Source organism: Amphibalanus amphitrite, unplaced genomic scaffold, assembly GCF_019059575.1.
Source record: "Amphibalanus amphitrite isolate SeventyFive unplaced genomic scaffold, NRLGWU_Aamphi_draft 001074F_arrow, whole genome shotgun sequence".
Classification (NCBI taxonomy): Eukaryota; Metazoa; Arthropoda; class Thecostraca; order Balanomorpha; family Balanidae; genus Amphibalanus; species Amphibalanus amphitrite.
In genome coordinates, this window is record NW_024882568.1 from 39,142 (window position 1) to 53,903 (window position 14,762).

Sequence of the window (14,762 nt, forward strand, 5' to 3'; positions counted from 1 at the left end):
CGATCACCGTTTGAAAAAATAAAAGGAAATAGTTCAAATAATATTTGTTACATATAGTTTCATTCAAAATTAGAGATGCTTGATGTGTTTTAGGTATATTTTTTATTGATTCTGTACATTTATTTAACCCTCGCCGGCCGAGGGGGGGCGGGTGCCGCCCCCCCATAGGGTTTTTTCGCGATAGCTCCGAACACGCTGGCGATAGAGAGCTGAAACTTGGCATACCTGACCTTTGATCCAAGCCGCATCTTTTGACACCAACCGCATTTTTGGGTCAGGTCAGGTCACTGACCTATGACGTCATAAGTGAACCTCTGCACGGTCTTCAGATGTCGCAACTTCGCAACGCCCTCACTGCCAGAGGAGATGTCACAGGGAAATGAAACTTGCAGGATCTAGTATCCATTATGAGTCCCACAACTTGTATATCTCGGATTTTTCCTAAAGGTCATATGAGGTCAGGTCATTTTCGTGACCTCACCATTATAAGTCAATGGGGAAAAATGAAAACTGCTATTCTGGCGCCGGGAACGATCTCCAACTATCTCAAGCACACAGAATCGTGATTTGATGCACTCCTTGCAAGGTTAGATGCGTCACTTTTGCAATGTTGACCTTGCGTGACGTCATTTATGACGTCATCAAGGTCAAATTAGTTTTTCGTCAATAACTCTTGATCAAATTGAGCTAGCGAGTCGGGGAAGGCACCGATGGACTCAGGAAGGCCTGCCGAATCGAATGATATGCGACATTACCTCTTTCGACCAACTTCGTGACCTGGGGGTGCTGACCTGACCTTGACCTGAGGTCAACACCCCAAGCTGACCTGACCCGGACAAAAAGTATATCTTTCGACGCGCCTGAGCGAGGCGAACACGATGCTGCCAAAATCGGCGCTCTGCGGCCGTTTTTTGCGAAGTTATTCACCAAAAACTGAACCGTACCTTGGGGCACTTGACCTGACCTCAGAGGTCACCGGTTGACCTAGGACCTTAAAATCGGGTACCAATCTCTGCGTCTCGTAACGGCGCACACGCTCGTTTTTTCCGCAACGCGCTAGCTCCACCAGGGGCGAAACGGCGAGGGGGGGGGTCGTACCCGCCCCCCCCCCTCGGCCGGCGCGTATGTAGAAAATCAATAGGTCCGGCGAGGGTTAAAGAAAGTCTGGTTGACCGTGTCTATATTATGTTTCTTAGCTTCACCCTCGGGTGATTTGCTGAGAAATCGACAAAGCACTCACCATTTCACCAATGACTAATATTGATTTTCGGCTGAACACACAACCGGATGAACACTTGCCTGCGGGTTGTATGCAGATGCATATGAATGAAGCTTTGCTTTTAGGTTCGGAAAAATATGTGCTGACAATCGTCGCAGCTGTAAGATGGCCGAATAACATCTTTCACAAGTGGTTAGGTATGCACTTACAGTTAACCGTGGATGAACGAAGAATATGGATGGCACTGAGGCAGAACTGTTATGCTCGCTTCTCATAGAGCTGATGGCGAACTGTTTGCTCCTTGAGAACAAGCCAACGACTAAAGCCATGCAGTATATATGTAGTTATATGTAATACTTATATTACTGTTACACCGCGTAACATGACATGCACCATGCATGTCATTCCTGGATATTTCTGCAACTGTCGGTAATGCTCCATCTGCATGCCTACATGCAGCATGCTTGTTCTGGGGCGCGAAACAAATCGCAGGATAAAGCAGTTTCATTTTGTTCCGACTGGAAGCTTAGTTACAATATTTTGTTATCATATCTATTCGTCCGTTTTTTTAGAATGTATGTATTTGTATGTACATTGTATGTACATTTGTATGTACTTGTATTTAACTTCGTACCTTCCGATATGACATTAATTTTACATTTGTCTAGATTAGCTTATAATGATTGGCTTCTCTTTCCCATATCTCCGCTCTGATCAAATGTATATTGGTATCACTACTTCATCTCACCATACTACCCCGTTTCATAAATCTCTATTTTATTCAACTTCAATTTCAGAAGGCTTAGGAACTATCGTTCAGCAATAGTCGCGATAACATGTATCTCGAGAAGGATAAGTTTCCCGCCGAATGAATATTCAATACGCCTGCTAAATGCACGGCTAGGGCTAATGTTGTTCCGATTTGCTAATAGTCCATAAGAGGTTTGCTACCATATCAGAGAATAAGATCATCCGACAAACAAATTTCCCAAATCCGATCAAGGCTAAGTTGGGAGTACTGTTGGCGCTTTAATGCAGCCAAGTGGAAGTCAAGACGTATCTGGGATCGAGGTAGACCGCAGTCACATAAATTCAGTTCAGCTGGAGCTGCAGCTTGTGGCTGCAGTCCGAGGCCACGTTGGACCATTCGGCGGCAGCGCCTGCAGCGGAGCAGAGGCAGAGCGGCGGGCCGGTGACGGCCGCACATGACCGTCCACCGGGACAACCTGTATGGATCGGCGGCTGCAGCTGCAGCGCCGGCAGAGCGGCCGCTCCGGCAGCCGCCGGCGCGTCCTCCGGCGCCCGGGGCCGCGTGCCTCCGGTGACGCATGATTAGACCGACATCAGCGGATCCTCCGGTACAGGACACCGGTACTTGTCGGCGCGCGTGCCCGGCTGGCGGTCAGCAACTGACGGAGGAGGGGGCAGAGGGAGGACGGCAGGAGGAGGAAGAGAAGGAGGAGCAGGCGCCGCCGCCGCCGCCGATCGATGGCGGCGCGGCTCCTCTCTCCGGCCGCTCTCCTCCGACCGCTCTCACCAGTCGGAGCAGCACCCGTGGACGGCGGGCAGGGCAGGTCGGTCGCCGCGCCGGCTGCCGCACCGGGCCACACCACCTCAGCGCAGAGCAGGGCGGCTCAGGTGCACGACCCGCCAGAACAGCTGAGGTACAGAGGGACAGCCAGAGGAGCCAACCATGGCAGATGAAGACTTCTTCGAGGATGAGGTGAGTTTCCCACACTCAGAGAGCTCAGCGCAGGTTTTCATTTGTCTCTGTCGGCATTTTTCTCTTCTGGCGTGTATTGATTATTTGTGACCTGTCTCGGCACTCCTCCATTTTCGGTAGTTGTTTCGTGCCGCTGTCACATAACTCGCGACGTTTCCTCTCTCCGGAGGTGCCCTCCCCGTCGGGAAGTGGCTCTTCCCGTGACCAATGGACCGGGCACGGCGATCGCTCAGGGGGTCACGCCGACTCGCTAACTGACCGGCGGGTGCGGGGGCCGCGCGGGCCGCTGAGGGGTCTCGCGGACCTGTTGACTGGTGTGGGCTGGTGTAGAGGTCCAGCCAGCTGGCAGGATGCCCGCTGACCGGGTGACCACTGCCAAACAGCTGGTCGTGACGTGGTCAGCGACATGTATCGGCACATAGCCACGGCATGGCTATTGTTTACAGTTTTCTCCAGCTCAGCGGCTTGGCTGATTTGTTATTCACTACTGAAGAATTCAGTTTTCCGTCTCTATAATCAATTTCACTGCACAGTGCATATAGGTTTTCTGCAATGATATTTGCCCATAGTTACCTAGCACAATACATCACTCCCTCTCTGTCGACGCTTCACTCACTGCTCTTTACCTATTGTGGCCAGTGGCAATTGCCTGGCATCCGATCTCCGATATCTATTGACCGCTGCCCAACGCTGGCCTTACAGTGCCCATTGTGCGCTCTCCGACGTCTGAATACGCGCCTCCGGAGGGTCCACAATACACTGTCCGACATAGTGCGAAATCAGGACATCCTCTCCCTTTATAATCTTATCCGCTGGGTGCTCACGAGATTAGGGTCCAGCGTAATAGCCGAATAATGGAATTGATAACATTGACAAATAGAAAAGTGAAAATCATTTCCAGCTTGGCTTAGTTTGTGTATATTTTGAGTATGTTGAGTGTATGAAGGCGACTTAATTTATATTTTTACTTAAAATTGATTGACCGTTGTTGAAATAGTCGCCATGAGAAAGAGAATGCGTGTGTCATTTTGTGACGTTATTACACGCATAGATGGTCACAATAGCGCATAGGTTTTTGATAGTTTGGGGATACGGGCTTAAAACATAGCTACTTGTATGATGCTCAATATTCCCCTGCTTTAGTTCGCTTCATCTCAACGACGTATCGCTCCTAACTAAGCCAGAGTCTCGCATAAAACGAAAACAAGCGCGCTGAACGCTACACAACACCAAACACAAACGCTGTACCAAACGCTGTACCAAACACAACGGGCCAACGATGGGTTTGACATCACCCCTGATGACAGGTGAACGACCAAAAGGACGGATTTTAGCTTTTGGTAAATCAATTTTGCATACATTGTTGCAAAATAGAACGATTTTGGCAATACACCATAAGGCATATGCCCACTGCTCAGCCCAATGGTTTCTGTGGGATGCCTTCTTATTACACCAAAAAGTCAATTTGGGTGTTGACCTCAAGCCCAGGGCGGATCAAGTCGAAAAATCGGTCACTCATGCCGACTGCAGGCTACTCGATCATATATGTATGTCAGATCATGCGATCAATGGATCACACCGAACGCCCGCACTGCGCTCATACACCCACAGTCTCGTCTCAGAGACGTCTCAGGTGATCGTCTCAGGTGATCACTCTGAAAACTTTTCTCTCGCTCACCGCTCGCCTTATAGCCCATCTCATCCGCGCCAGCTCGGGAATTCTGAACGCTGCACGGCCTGCAGCCACCATTACCGACAAGCCGTGGGAAGCCGGCCCACTGGCAGAACACTGTAAATGGTGTTCACCGATACACCCACGGGGAAAAGCCGGCTGGCTCAGCGGCGAAAGCTAAAACCTAGAACTCTGGTCGGCCGGAAACTTTCAAGAATGTTTACGATAGTTTTTGGGAGTTGATTGGGATGTGTTTTTAAGGTTTTGCTTTTCCCAGACGGAGACGCCAGAACAATATCTTCTCCATAGCCCGTTGTATAGGGATAACAGCAGCATCAGGCGTTTTAGAGCCGGTTTGTTTTCCTTGAAACGAGCCACATTTTGCCTGAACCCAACAACATCGAGCGGCAGTTAAAGCCCAACGTTAGCGGTGAAGACCGATCCCGAAAGAATCGCGCCGTATCGCATTCAATTAAATCCATTCGGGTTCCGTCATCCGTGCCTCCACCGCACGAGTCTGGCTTTATCTGAATACGTCACGATAGGCGTTATCACAAGTGTATTCGCGGCCATTGGGGCGACGAAAGAAAAGAGGAAAACAACTGGCCCCAGGAACTTTAAATTATCAGTTAGCATGCATCTTTTCCTTGATATGTAGATAATTTACAATCAATTGTTAGAGAAAATTGCATATAAAATCTTCCATTTATGCTTTTTTCGTCGTTTGCATGATATGTTCTTTTACTAAGCTAGAAACACTAATTAGAAATAGTTCCCGCATCATCGTCAAGAACAATAGGAAAGGCTTGAAGTGAATACAATAATCTAAATGGTTTTGTAATCTATAAGAAGACACTTCTAAAATTGCCTGTAGAAATATTGAAGGCAGAAGTTCAACTTTTTCACAAGACGGATGTCTATAAACTTATTCAACGTGTGACAACTCAGCCGGTATTTCGTCGCCTACAGCCAAGCTTTCCCTAGTGACCGATAGAGGCGCTGCTATCGATGTCCGCCCGTGCCGCCTAACGATACGTGGTACGAGTAGTGAGTATGGGATTGTACATACGAAACAGAACAGAGTACACATGCAGTTTTAGCAGCGATAAAACGTGGTCGCTGGGTGCAGTCATTGCAGATCTTTCTCCCTCGAGACCCGCTGCCCGTGAGGCCGTTTTCTACCACGAGAGACCATTGGTGAGGTGTCGGGGCACAGTCAGGGTGGTGTCACGATAAACATTTGGGTCGCGACCGGCTTCTGAGCATACAGGAATGATCAACACGATCAGTGGGCCGATCAAATAGAGCGGTGACCGGCTGGGCGACCCCGGGCCGATCGAGCTGGCAGCGGAGGCGGATTGGGGGGGGGGGGGCGGCGTAGGTAGCTAGGGGGTGCTGCGGTTCGATGGATCGTGCTTCTGGGAACAATGAACACGAATGTTAGTCATCATGGAGGATTGAGTGTGATTGTGCGACTGAGAGATCTAACATTACAACATGTGTTAAGTTTCCATGACATTTGTGATAGCATTTCGACATGCATGACATTACATTTTATGACACATTCAATGTTCATGTGTAATGCCTCAGTTGACCTTAAGTGGCATTATGTTACATAAACTAACCACTCGCGCACTGCTGCGATGGCTTAGAAACTTGGATGAGGCTATTTCTGAGCTGTCGCTACGAACTTTGATCGGTCGACAAACTTTGATGAGCGTCCGACGATTATCAGCGGAAAATCATGATTCTGTTTGGTGAGTCTCGGTGCAGTGATGTCCCATTCTAGCCTCTTGACCATTACTGCTCGTAATGTAACATGATTTTAACCCGCGCCCGGCTGGGGGTCCTGGATTTCCACGCCCTGCTGGGGGGGGGGGGGGGGTGTTTGAACACCCCCCCTTTCTAACTCGGCTCCTGGGCCACGTAGCGATACGCGGAAGGCAGCGTTCGAAAGAGCGTCAAAAATAATGAGGAAATCACTTCGGTTAATTTTTTGGTCAGGTCAAAGGTCAGGTCACCAGAGGTCATTGAAGGCAAAATTTCGCCGATTTCCAGGTCGAATGTCGACAATTTCCAAGAAGCCAACGCATAACTCGGGAACCAATAGAGCTACAGCGCCGCGGAAAAGCGCATTCGATAGCCCTATTAACGCCCTTTCTGAGTAATTTTCTCAGATTTGACCTAACGTCAACGGTTTTGCCTGCAGGGGGCAAAAACTGCAAAAATAGCAGATTTTTTCGGAAACAGTTTTTCTGCAATAACTTTTGACCCAAGCCTTGTACGAGTTTACTTTTACCGGCATCGTGTTCCTCTCGTCAAGACGCATCGAATGAACTATAACTTGACCTTAAAAGGTCAACTTGAAAATGTGACCTCAGGTCAAGGTCATGACCTGACCGGAAAGGGTCATGTTGCATATCAGTCGATCCATATCGTCGAGCTGAACACATCTAAGGCGTTTTCATCGCTCTAGCATGCCTCTATCAAAAGTTATTTGCGAAAAACTGTTAGATACCATTGGTGACCTAAGATGACCTCAGGGCATAAACAGGGGGTCACGGACACCATTTTCATGTTCAGTGTGTCTAAACCACTTGTAATTCAGTGTTTGGGAGTGTTTATAATGTCTTTCGTCCAAAAGAGGCGCATTTCAATTTTCTACCATTGACTTACGAGGTGGTACCCAAAAGTAACGGGAATCGTTCTCTGTAGGCCAAGCCATTTATAGCTCGGCATTGCCCTGCTAGGGGCAAGCCAGTCTGGCCCCTGGGACTTAGTCTGCACCGTGAGGTGACGAAATAAAGAGGCGCGGCCGCGTGGCGCACGTATTTATTGAAGCACTCCCGCCCGATCCGTCGTTTTTTATGCATAGCGGAACTGAGCAACAACGCGCATCTGTGAAATTTTGTTTCCTGCTGGGGAAGTCCGCGACTGAAACGGTTCCAATGCTTCAAGTAGCATACAAATATGCTGCCGGAGCAAGACGCGGGTTTAGATTTGATTTTCGGGTTTAGATGATTTAGAAATGATTTTCGCACTTCCAAAGTGGTCAAATGTTATCCCAAAAGCGCCCCAAAAAAGCTTGCCAAGTGAAGTCAAATGTCAAGACAATGCTGATTTGTTTTTTTCGATGCAAAGGGAAGTGTGCAAAAGGAAATTGTTCCTCTCTGGTCAAACTGCCAATCAGACGTTTTACTTGGACGTTCTGCGGCGTCACGGTGAGACGAAAACTCTCCAACAGGTGGCGAAGCGGGTGGTGGTGATTTCATCGCGACAGTGTGCCAGCGCACACCGCATTGAAACTTTTTATGAGGTGAGGTCACTTCAAGTGGCCTGGTGACCTGACCTTGAATGACCTCGGTCTGAAATATTCACAACATGTGTAGAATTGATGTAAGATGAGGTGTACCAAAAACGGCGGCGCTCCGCGCCGCCGTTTTTGAGATATTCGCGAAAAAACACAAGGGGGGTGTTCGAACACCCCCCAGCAGGGCGCGGGTTAAACTTCATTTGAGATGCATAACTCCTCGGAAAAGTTAAACTTTTGGCTTGATGGCTAATGAGTATCCAACGGGCATTATCACTCCTAAAATATACCTCCGCATATATAGGGCCTGTTCCAGCGCCTCCAGAAACCTCCAGAAAGCTCTAGAATTCTCCAGAGAGCGTTCCAGCTTCAAAGCTCCAGAAACCTCCAGTAGCCTCCAGAGAGTTGGGAGGTCCAAATTTCTCTGGAAGCTCTGGTCTACAATCATGGCGCACATGTGACAATCACGAATGTAAACAAAGGACTTTTGACTGCGTATTTTACAACTTGAATGCAAAGAAAATTACATTGCTATAATTTTGTTAATCCTTCTTACTAAAATTGAAAACAAATTTTGTGTTTCAAGAGAGAACAATTGTCATTCTTTTGGTATCTGAGACACAAATCTCCAGAAATCTCCATATTGCGTTCCAGCGCCTCCAGTGGAATCTCTGGTAGAGTCTCCAGTCAGGAATTTCTACTGGAGGCGCTGGAACAGGCCCATAGTTTACGAGTACTTAGCATAACACATGAACATTGAACATGTCTCGGTGGGTGGTATGTGAATATACAAACTACGTGCCTAGGAATTTCATTACGGAGCGAGCGAAGCGAGCGGAGTCTTTCCTTAGATTAAGGGAAATTTCTGAGTATGAGCGGCCGGCCGGCCGGCCGGCCGTGGGGACGCTCTTCAAAAGCTAATATCTTAGGAACGGGACATCCGATTGACAAGCGGTCTTCTTTACTGAATGTCACTTGGACGTAAAAGTTCTGTGGTGTGATGGCCACCATGCGTTCTTGCCAACCACCGCACGTGACGCGTGGTAAAGTTGGACATTTTTTAAGAACCCCCAAAATTGCAACCTCAATAACGGCACAACGGTTGGGCCGATTGAATTGAAACTCGGTGCACAGTTAGGTCTCCATCAGATAATTCATCTGCATGTGTTAAGGTTGGGGTGCTGCTGCACGTGCGCACGTGCAGGGGTCGTTTCCAGATCTCGAGAACGGCTGGACCGATGGCGCTCAAATTTGGTACACGGTTAGGGACCAGTTAGGAGGGTGCCGTGCAGAAGTCAGTTGGGACCCATTTTGCACGTGCGCACGTGCAGGGTGCCGCTTCTAGATCTCGAGAACGGCTGGGCCGATTGTGCTCAAATTTGGCACGTCGCTAGAGACCGGTTAGTAGGGTGCCGTGCACAAGTCAGTTGGAGGTACCCCCTCGAAATTTCGCACGTGCAAGGCCCACCCTCTCGCTCGCTCCGTTAGTCGCCCCATAAGGCGTTATACTGGTACTATTGGTTTATTTTAATTGGAAGTGTACCGCCTGTGTAGCTGGATTCCTACAACACATGCTATATATCGTCTTCTGATGTAGTTTTATTTTCTGGAAAAGATGAATTTCATAGGGTTTTTACAAAAATGTATCTTTGTAGACACTTTTCGAACGGCGGATTAAAGTTATGTTATCTCAATATACTGTCAATAAATGAACATTGGTAAGCCTTTGCATAGTCAAAGGAACTGCACTCGATAGGTGAGTCGATATGTTTTATGTTACTGCCCACACATAAGTGCCAATGTAAGAGCATCATTTTCTTTTTTTAGTCGAATTTATATGCTTGTGCGTGCAGGAGTGTCCACATAAGTAACGGGTATTCAAGTGCGGTGCTCGTGTATAATTAATTCCTGTTTAGAGCCCGTCATGGCTCAGCGATTGATTATCAAATGTCAGCTTACATTGGCTTTGATATTAGTCAGCTCGAGGGCTGGATGGACCTGACAGCGGTGTTCTTCATTCAGCCATGCTGAGCCACTAGACTGTGGATATAGCTTGTCATGTGGTGTGACTGTAATACCTACACAAGACCTCTTACCCGTTCATTTTTGAGTGACTGAGGAGCGAATTAAGAAATGACCGCATACTGCATTAGACACAACATTGCACCATGCGCATATATGTAGATACCCCACTGAAGCCCGGGCGCAATCTGGGAAAAACAAACATTGGATGAAGTCCCAGCATTACCTCATCAGGAGACTGGTGCTTTCCACTTTCATGCAGCCCCACCACACACCCCAGCCCTTGGAACCACATCCCTTGGAACGACACGGATTACCGCGGTGTTACCAACGCCGACGGAAATCACTTTCACCCTCCAGGGGATTACGCGTCCTCGACGGCTCCACCGCGGTGCGCCTAACTCACCAAACCGTCGGAGGGGGCTCCTGTCGCCTGTTGCCTGTTCGAACACCCCTGGACTACCTCCGAGGGGGGGGGGGGAGCAGCTGAGCTGATCGGTCCCCGGCTGGGGAGACTGTCCCAGGCTGCTGCCATGCCGCCTCTGCTGCAGCCCGGCAGCCCCATCGGTGGCGATAGGCAGTTACCGGGCGGCGGCGGGCGGCCATCGAAGGCCCTCCTTTGTCACTGTCTCCGGAGACCCGTCCAATATGGTGTTGCGATGAGCCGGCTGTCCCGCGCCGCCGCCAGGGCTGAGTTGTGGCCCGGTGCAGGCAGGCGGCTGCAATAGAGAGGAAGGGGAACAGGAGGTCTGAGATGGGACGGTGATGGGATGGAGGTAGAGCCAGGGGCGATGTCATGAACAGCGGTCAAGTGTGATGGTCCTAACAGACATCAGACGAGAGAGCCAGGGCTGAGAATGATTATGGGTGACGTCATAACAGGCAGGGGACAGGGTTACGTCTTGGCCAGATCTCAGACGTCATGGTTCATGTGGTTTAGTTCGTGCGACAGGAGCGCTGGAATCGTGACAGGAGCGCTGAAATGGAGGCAAGAATAATAGAACTCGTTAATGGCTCGCCAATAAGCTATCGAGCCATCGTCTCACCTCCGGCAAAGTGACTCGACCGGCATAACTAGAACACCATCGAAAAGCTTTTCATTGGTACTTGATTAGCATATCTTGGCAAACCCATCCTGCATGCACTTTGCACCGTGCACAGTGCTTTTTTAGTTGTTGATTTAAGACGATCCGATTGTGCGTGGGCTATCATGATGTTGGATGAGTCGGGTACTGCAAGCTGATCTTCTGTAAGATTTGCAAGGGTTTCGGGTTTTTGCCTCTTTATCGCCTAATTGAATTTGAAGTGAAGCTGGAGTGGAATGGAAATTGAACCGTGGCCCGTGGGCAACAGACCGATGATCTAACAGCAAGATAATAGGACCCATGCGATTGTTCTGCTTAAATATAAATGCCATCAGTCAGAATTAAAGACAAAGCGAAACCTAAGTGTTGCAGATTCCGTTTGTTTCGAATTCGCGTTCGATAATCGGGTTTTGATTCTGGCGGTGATCGGCTGTTGCTATATTAGTAGGTACTCGTGCCGTGCCGGGGAGGGGATGTTGGTCGGATCCCTGGCGACACTCGGGTGACAACTGGTACGGAGTTCGGACACAGGGCCGGCGCAGCACGGCCAGGGCCACACATGGGTCCCACGTGGGCTGGACCGCCGCGCTCGGCCGCGACGAATGCGTACGGAGAGCCGAGAGGGCGCTAGACAAACGACACTGACAGTGAAACGATTTTAGGACTAAAGTACGTATCGCTAAAGTACGTAGGACAAAAGTACGTATGCAAATGTTCGTACGCAAATATACGTAGGCGCTAAAGTTCGTATGCCAAAAGTACGTACGCAAATGTTCGTACGTAAAAGTACGTATGCAAAAGTACGTAGTGCATAAAGTACGTATGTCAAAAGTACGTACGCAAATGTTCGTACGCAAAAGTACGTATGAAAAAGTACGTAGTGCATAAAGTACGTATGCCAAAAGTACGTACGCAAATGCTCGTACGCAAAAGTACGTATGCAAAAGTACGTAGTGTAAAAAGTACGTATGCCAAAAGTACGTACGCAAATGTTCGTACGCAAAAGTTCGTATGCAAAAGTACGTAGTTTATAAAGTACGTATGCCAAAAGTACGTACGCAAATGTTCGTACGCAAAAGTACGTTTGCAAAAGTACGTAGTGTATAAAGTACGTATGCCAAAAGTACGTACGCAAATGTTCGTACGCAAAAGTTCGTATGAAAAAGTACGTAGTGTAAAAAGTACGTATGCCAAAAGTACGTACGGTTCGTATGCCAAAGCACGTAGTGTATAAGTACGTATGCTAGAAGTAGGGTATAGTAGTGTAAGTTGAGCCACTTTTTCTTTATTGCTGCCCTCTTGCCATACTATAGGGAACTCATGATAAATTCATATAGGTACCAAATAAAATAGCTTTGTTCCTTTCGCCCATTTACTCATCGAGAAATTTTGCTATGCCTTGTAACAAATGCTCATTAAATAAAGAATAAGAAAGGTATTACACATTGATCAACTTACCCCATGGGTGGGGTACGTACTTTATACCCTACGTACATTTGCTATACGTACTTTTGTCCGTGACGTACTTGGTCCACACGTAGGGTAGACCGGGGCAAGTCGCCCCGCCGAGGTAAAACGCCTGGCGGCCTCACCGATATCTCTCGGAACTGACAGGGTTCTGGGGAAAGGTCCTCTCTTTTGTTAAACGTGCACTATACAGGGTGTTTCACTAAAAGTGTCAAAAAGTAAATGCTTATTAAAGATATATAAATATGCAAATCACGTGGTTGCGCACGTGGCTTTGTTGCAAATTTTTGGACATTTATGCTTTGTCCATTTAAGATGTATTTTACACCCATACGGAGCGAGGGCAGGAGGCCAAAGTTACTAGTCGTTTTTTCCCTATACAGATCAAGAACAGGTTATTTACACCTCAACAGGAGGGGTGAATTACACTTACATTTGGTGCCATCAGAAACATTGAAACCGTATGCCGACTTTTTAGGAAACGTTTTACTCTCTCACCTCGCTACGTTCCAGATTATAAAAGTTTAAAAGGGCTTCTTAAGAGGTTTAAAAGGGCTCCTTCGATGCCAGTTCCAGTCCAAAAAAGGCGGGGTCGCCCCCACCTCTCGGCGGAAACCGTTGAAAAGGTCAGGGTCTTTTTGAGGGCCTTTGAAGATAACAAGAAGCTAATTTCAACATCAGAATTCAGAAATAGCCAAGGCCTTACAAGTTATCAAAAACAGCCACTGTGACGGCTGTAGCCACCAGGAACTGGCTGGACCAGAAGTTCCTGGGCCAAATAATCAGTTGCCTCACCGCCCGCACCCATGGCCAGCGCGAAGCCCCGATCTGTCACCGCTAGACTTCTGGTTTTGGTCAGTGACTCAGTAGCTCTCGCAGAGCTGAGGAAGACTCAAGTCGCATCACTTCGGGAGCTGAAGAGCACAATTCAAGGCTTTGCCGACAGTCTGGACGCTGAATATGAAAACGGGCTGTGAGCCACCTCCGGACACGTGCCGAAACGGTGTATCAAAAGAAGGGGCGGATATGTGGAATAGGTTTGAGTGACGGTGCTATCGCTGTTATATATTCAAATGTCCAACAATTGCGGATGAAATGATATGAAAATGTCCTTAGAAAGCATTGTTCTTATGTGCCGATTATGACCTTTTACTTTTTGACACTTTTAGTGAAACACCCTGTATGATCATTCTGGAAAGAAATTGTGATAACTCTCTGGGAGATATAGTCAAAAATATGTTTTTTTTTTAGTGATTTTTATGTTTGGTCATCTGATTATGCATCCTCGCGTTCTTTTGTAGTCCACATCAGGTTAACCCGCGCCCTGGTGGGGGGGGGGCTATTTTTTGCCCCCCCTCCAGACTTTTCGATATATCTCCAGAACCACTGCGCCGATCGTCACCAAACTTTCAGTACCCTCCCGGACATCAATTTTACACATTGTGACCAAAATTTTTTCCAAAGACTATGATAGGTTGGCCGGAAATGACGTCAGAGTGACGTCATGTTCTGCCGTTTTCGACCCAAAAAAGGGTTTCGCGGGAAGAGCTGTCAGGCCTATAGCTTTGCAAATACAGAAAAATGATTAAGACATAAAAGCTGCAGAATGGACAGGGCTACAAAACTGCTATCTCGGATTTTTGAAATTTTTTGATTTTGACCCCCAAAAATAAAAAAATAGATTTTTTGAATATAATGACCAAAAAACCCAAAAAGTTTTTGGAATTTCGAAAAAAACCGGAATATATGTGATAGTCCCTACCGTCTTCCATCTACATACCAAATTTGAGATCGATACCTCTTTTTTTGGCCAAGTTATAGCGAAAAAACTGTTCAAAATTGATGACGTCAAATTTTCAAACTCAATTTTCAGCAATTCTAGACCTCGTAGCGCAAAACAAAGACCACTATTAGACTCCCCGTGACGAGCTGCATCGAATCAATACCCATTTTATGCAAAAATATCAACTTTGAAATTTGACCTTTTTTGACCTGACCTTGACCTGACCTCCACCAGAAAGTGACCTAAACCGTACCTGATGGTCTTATAACCAACACCATTGAGTTGGAAATGAAAAACTGGCCATAAAACATGCATCGCACAACCTTAGTAAAGTTGGGTTCATGTGGTGACCCTCGGTGACCTTTGGTGACCTGACCTGTGACCTGACCTGGTATGACCAGTGACCTCTAACAGCAACATATCTACTAGGCAACTGACGCCCTATCGCTGATTCCCGACAAAATGCGTTTTCCTCGGTGTT

The 14,762-nt window shown here is 47.7% G+C and overlaps 1 protein-coding gene across 3 annotated transcripts in view; it reads left to right on the forward strand.

Moving 5' to 3' along the window:
• Positions 1 to 14,762, forward strand: part of LOC122369806 (inactive dipeptidyl peptidase 10-like) — a 121,129-nt gene that overhangs the window by 33,988 nt on the left and 72,379 nt on the right. Inside the window, exon 1 of one of the 3 annotated variants that reach the window (XM_043344828.1) lies at positions 2,659 to 2,942. The exons of the other annotated variants lie outside the window; for them this stretch is intronic. Coding sequence (XP_043200763.1) covers positions 2,913 to 2,942 — 30 coding nt within the window. The 5' untranslated portion in view covers positions 2,659 to 2,912. Of the gene's footprint in view, positions 1 to 2,658; positions 2,943 to 14,762 lie in introns of those variants that run through there. 3 annotated transcript variants of the gene reach the window in all.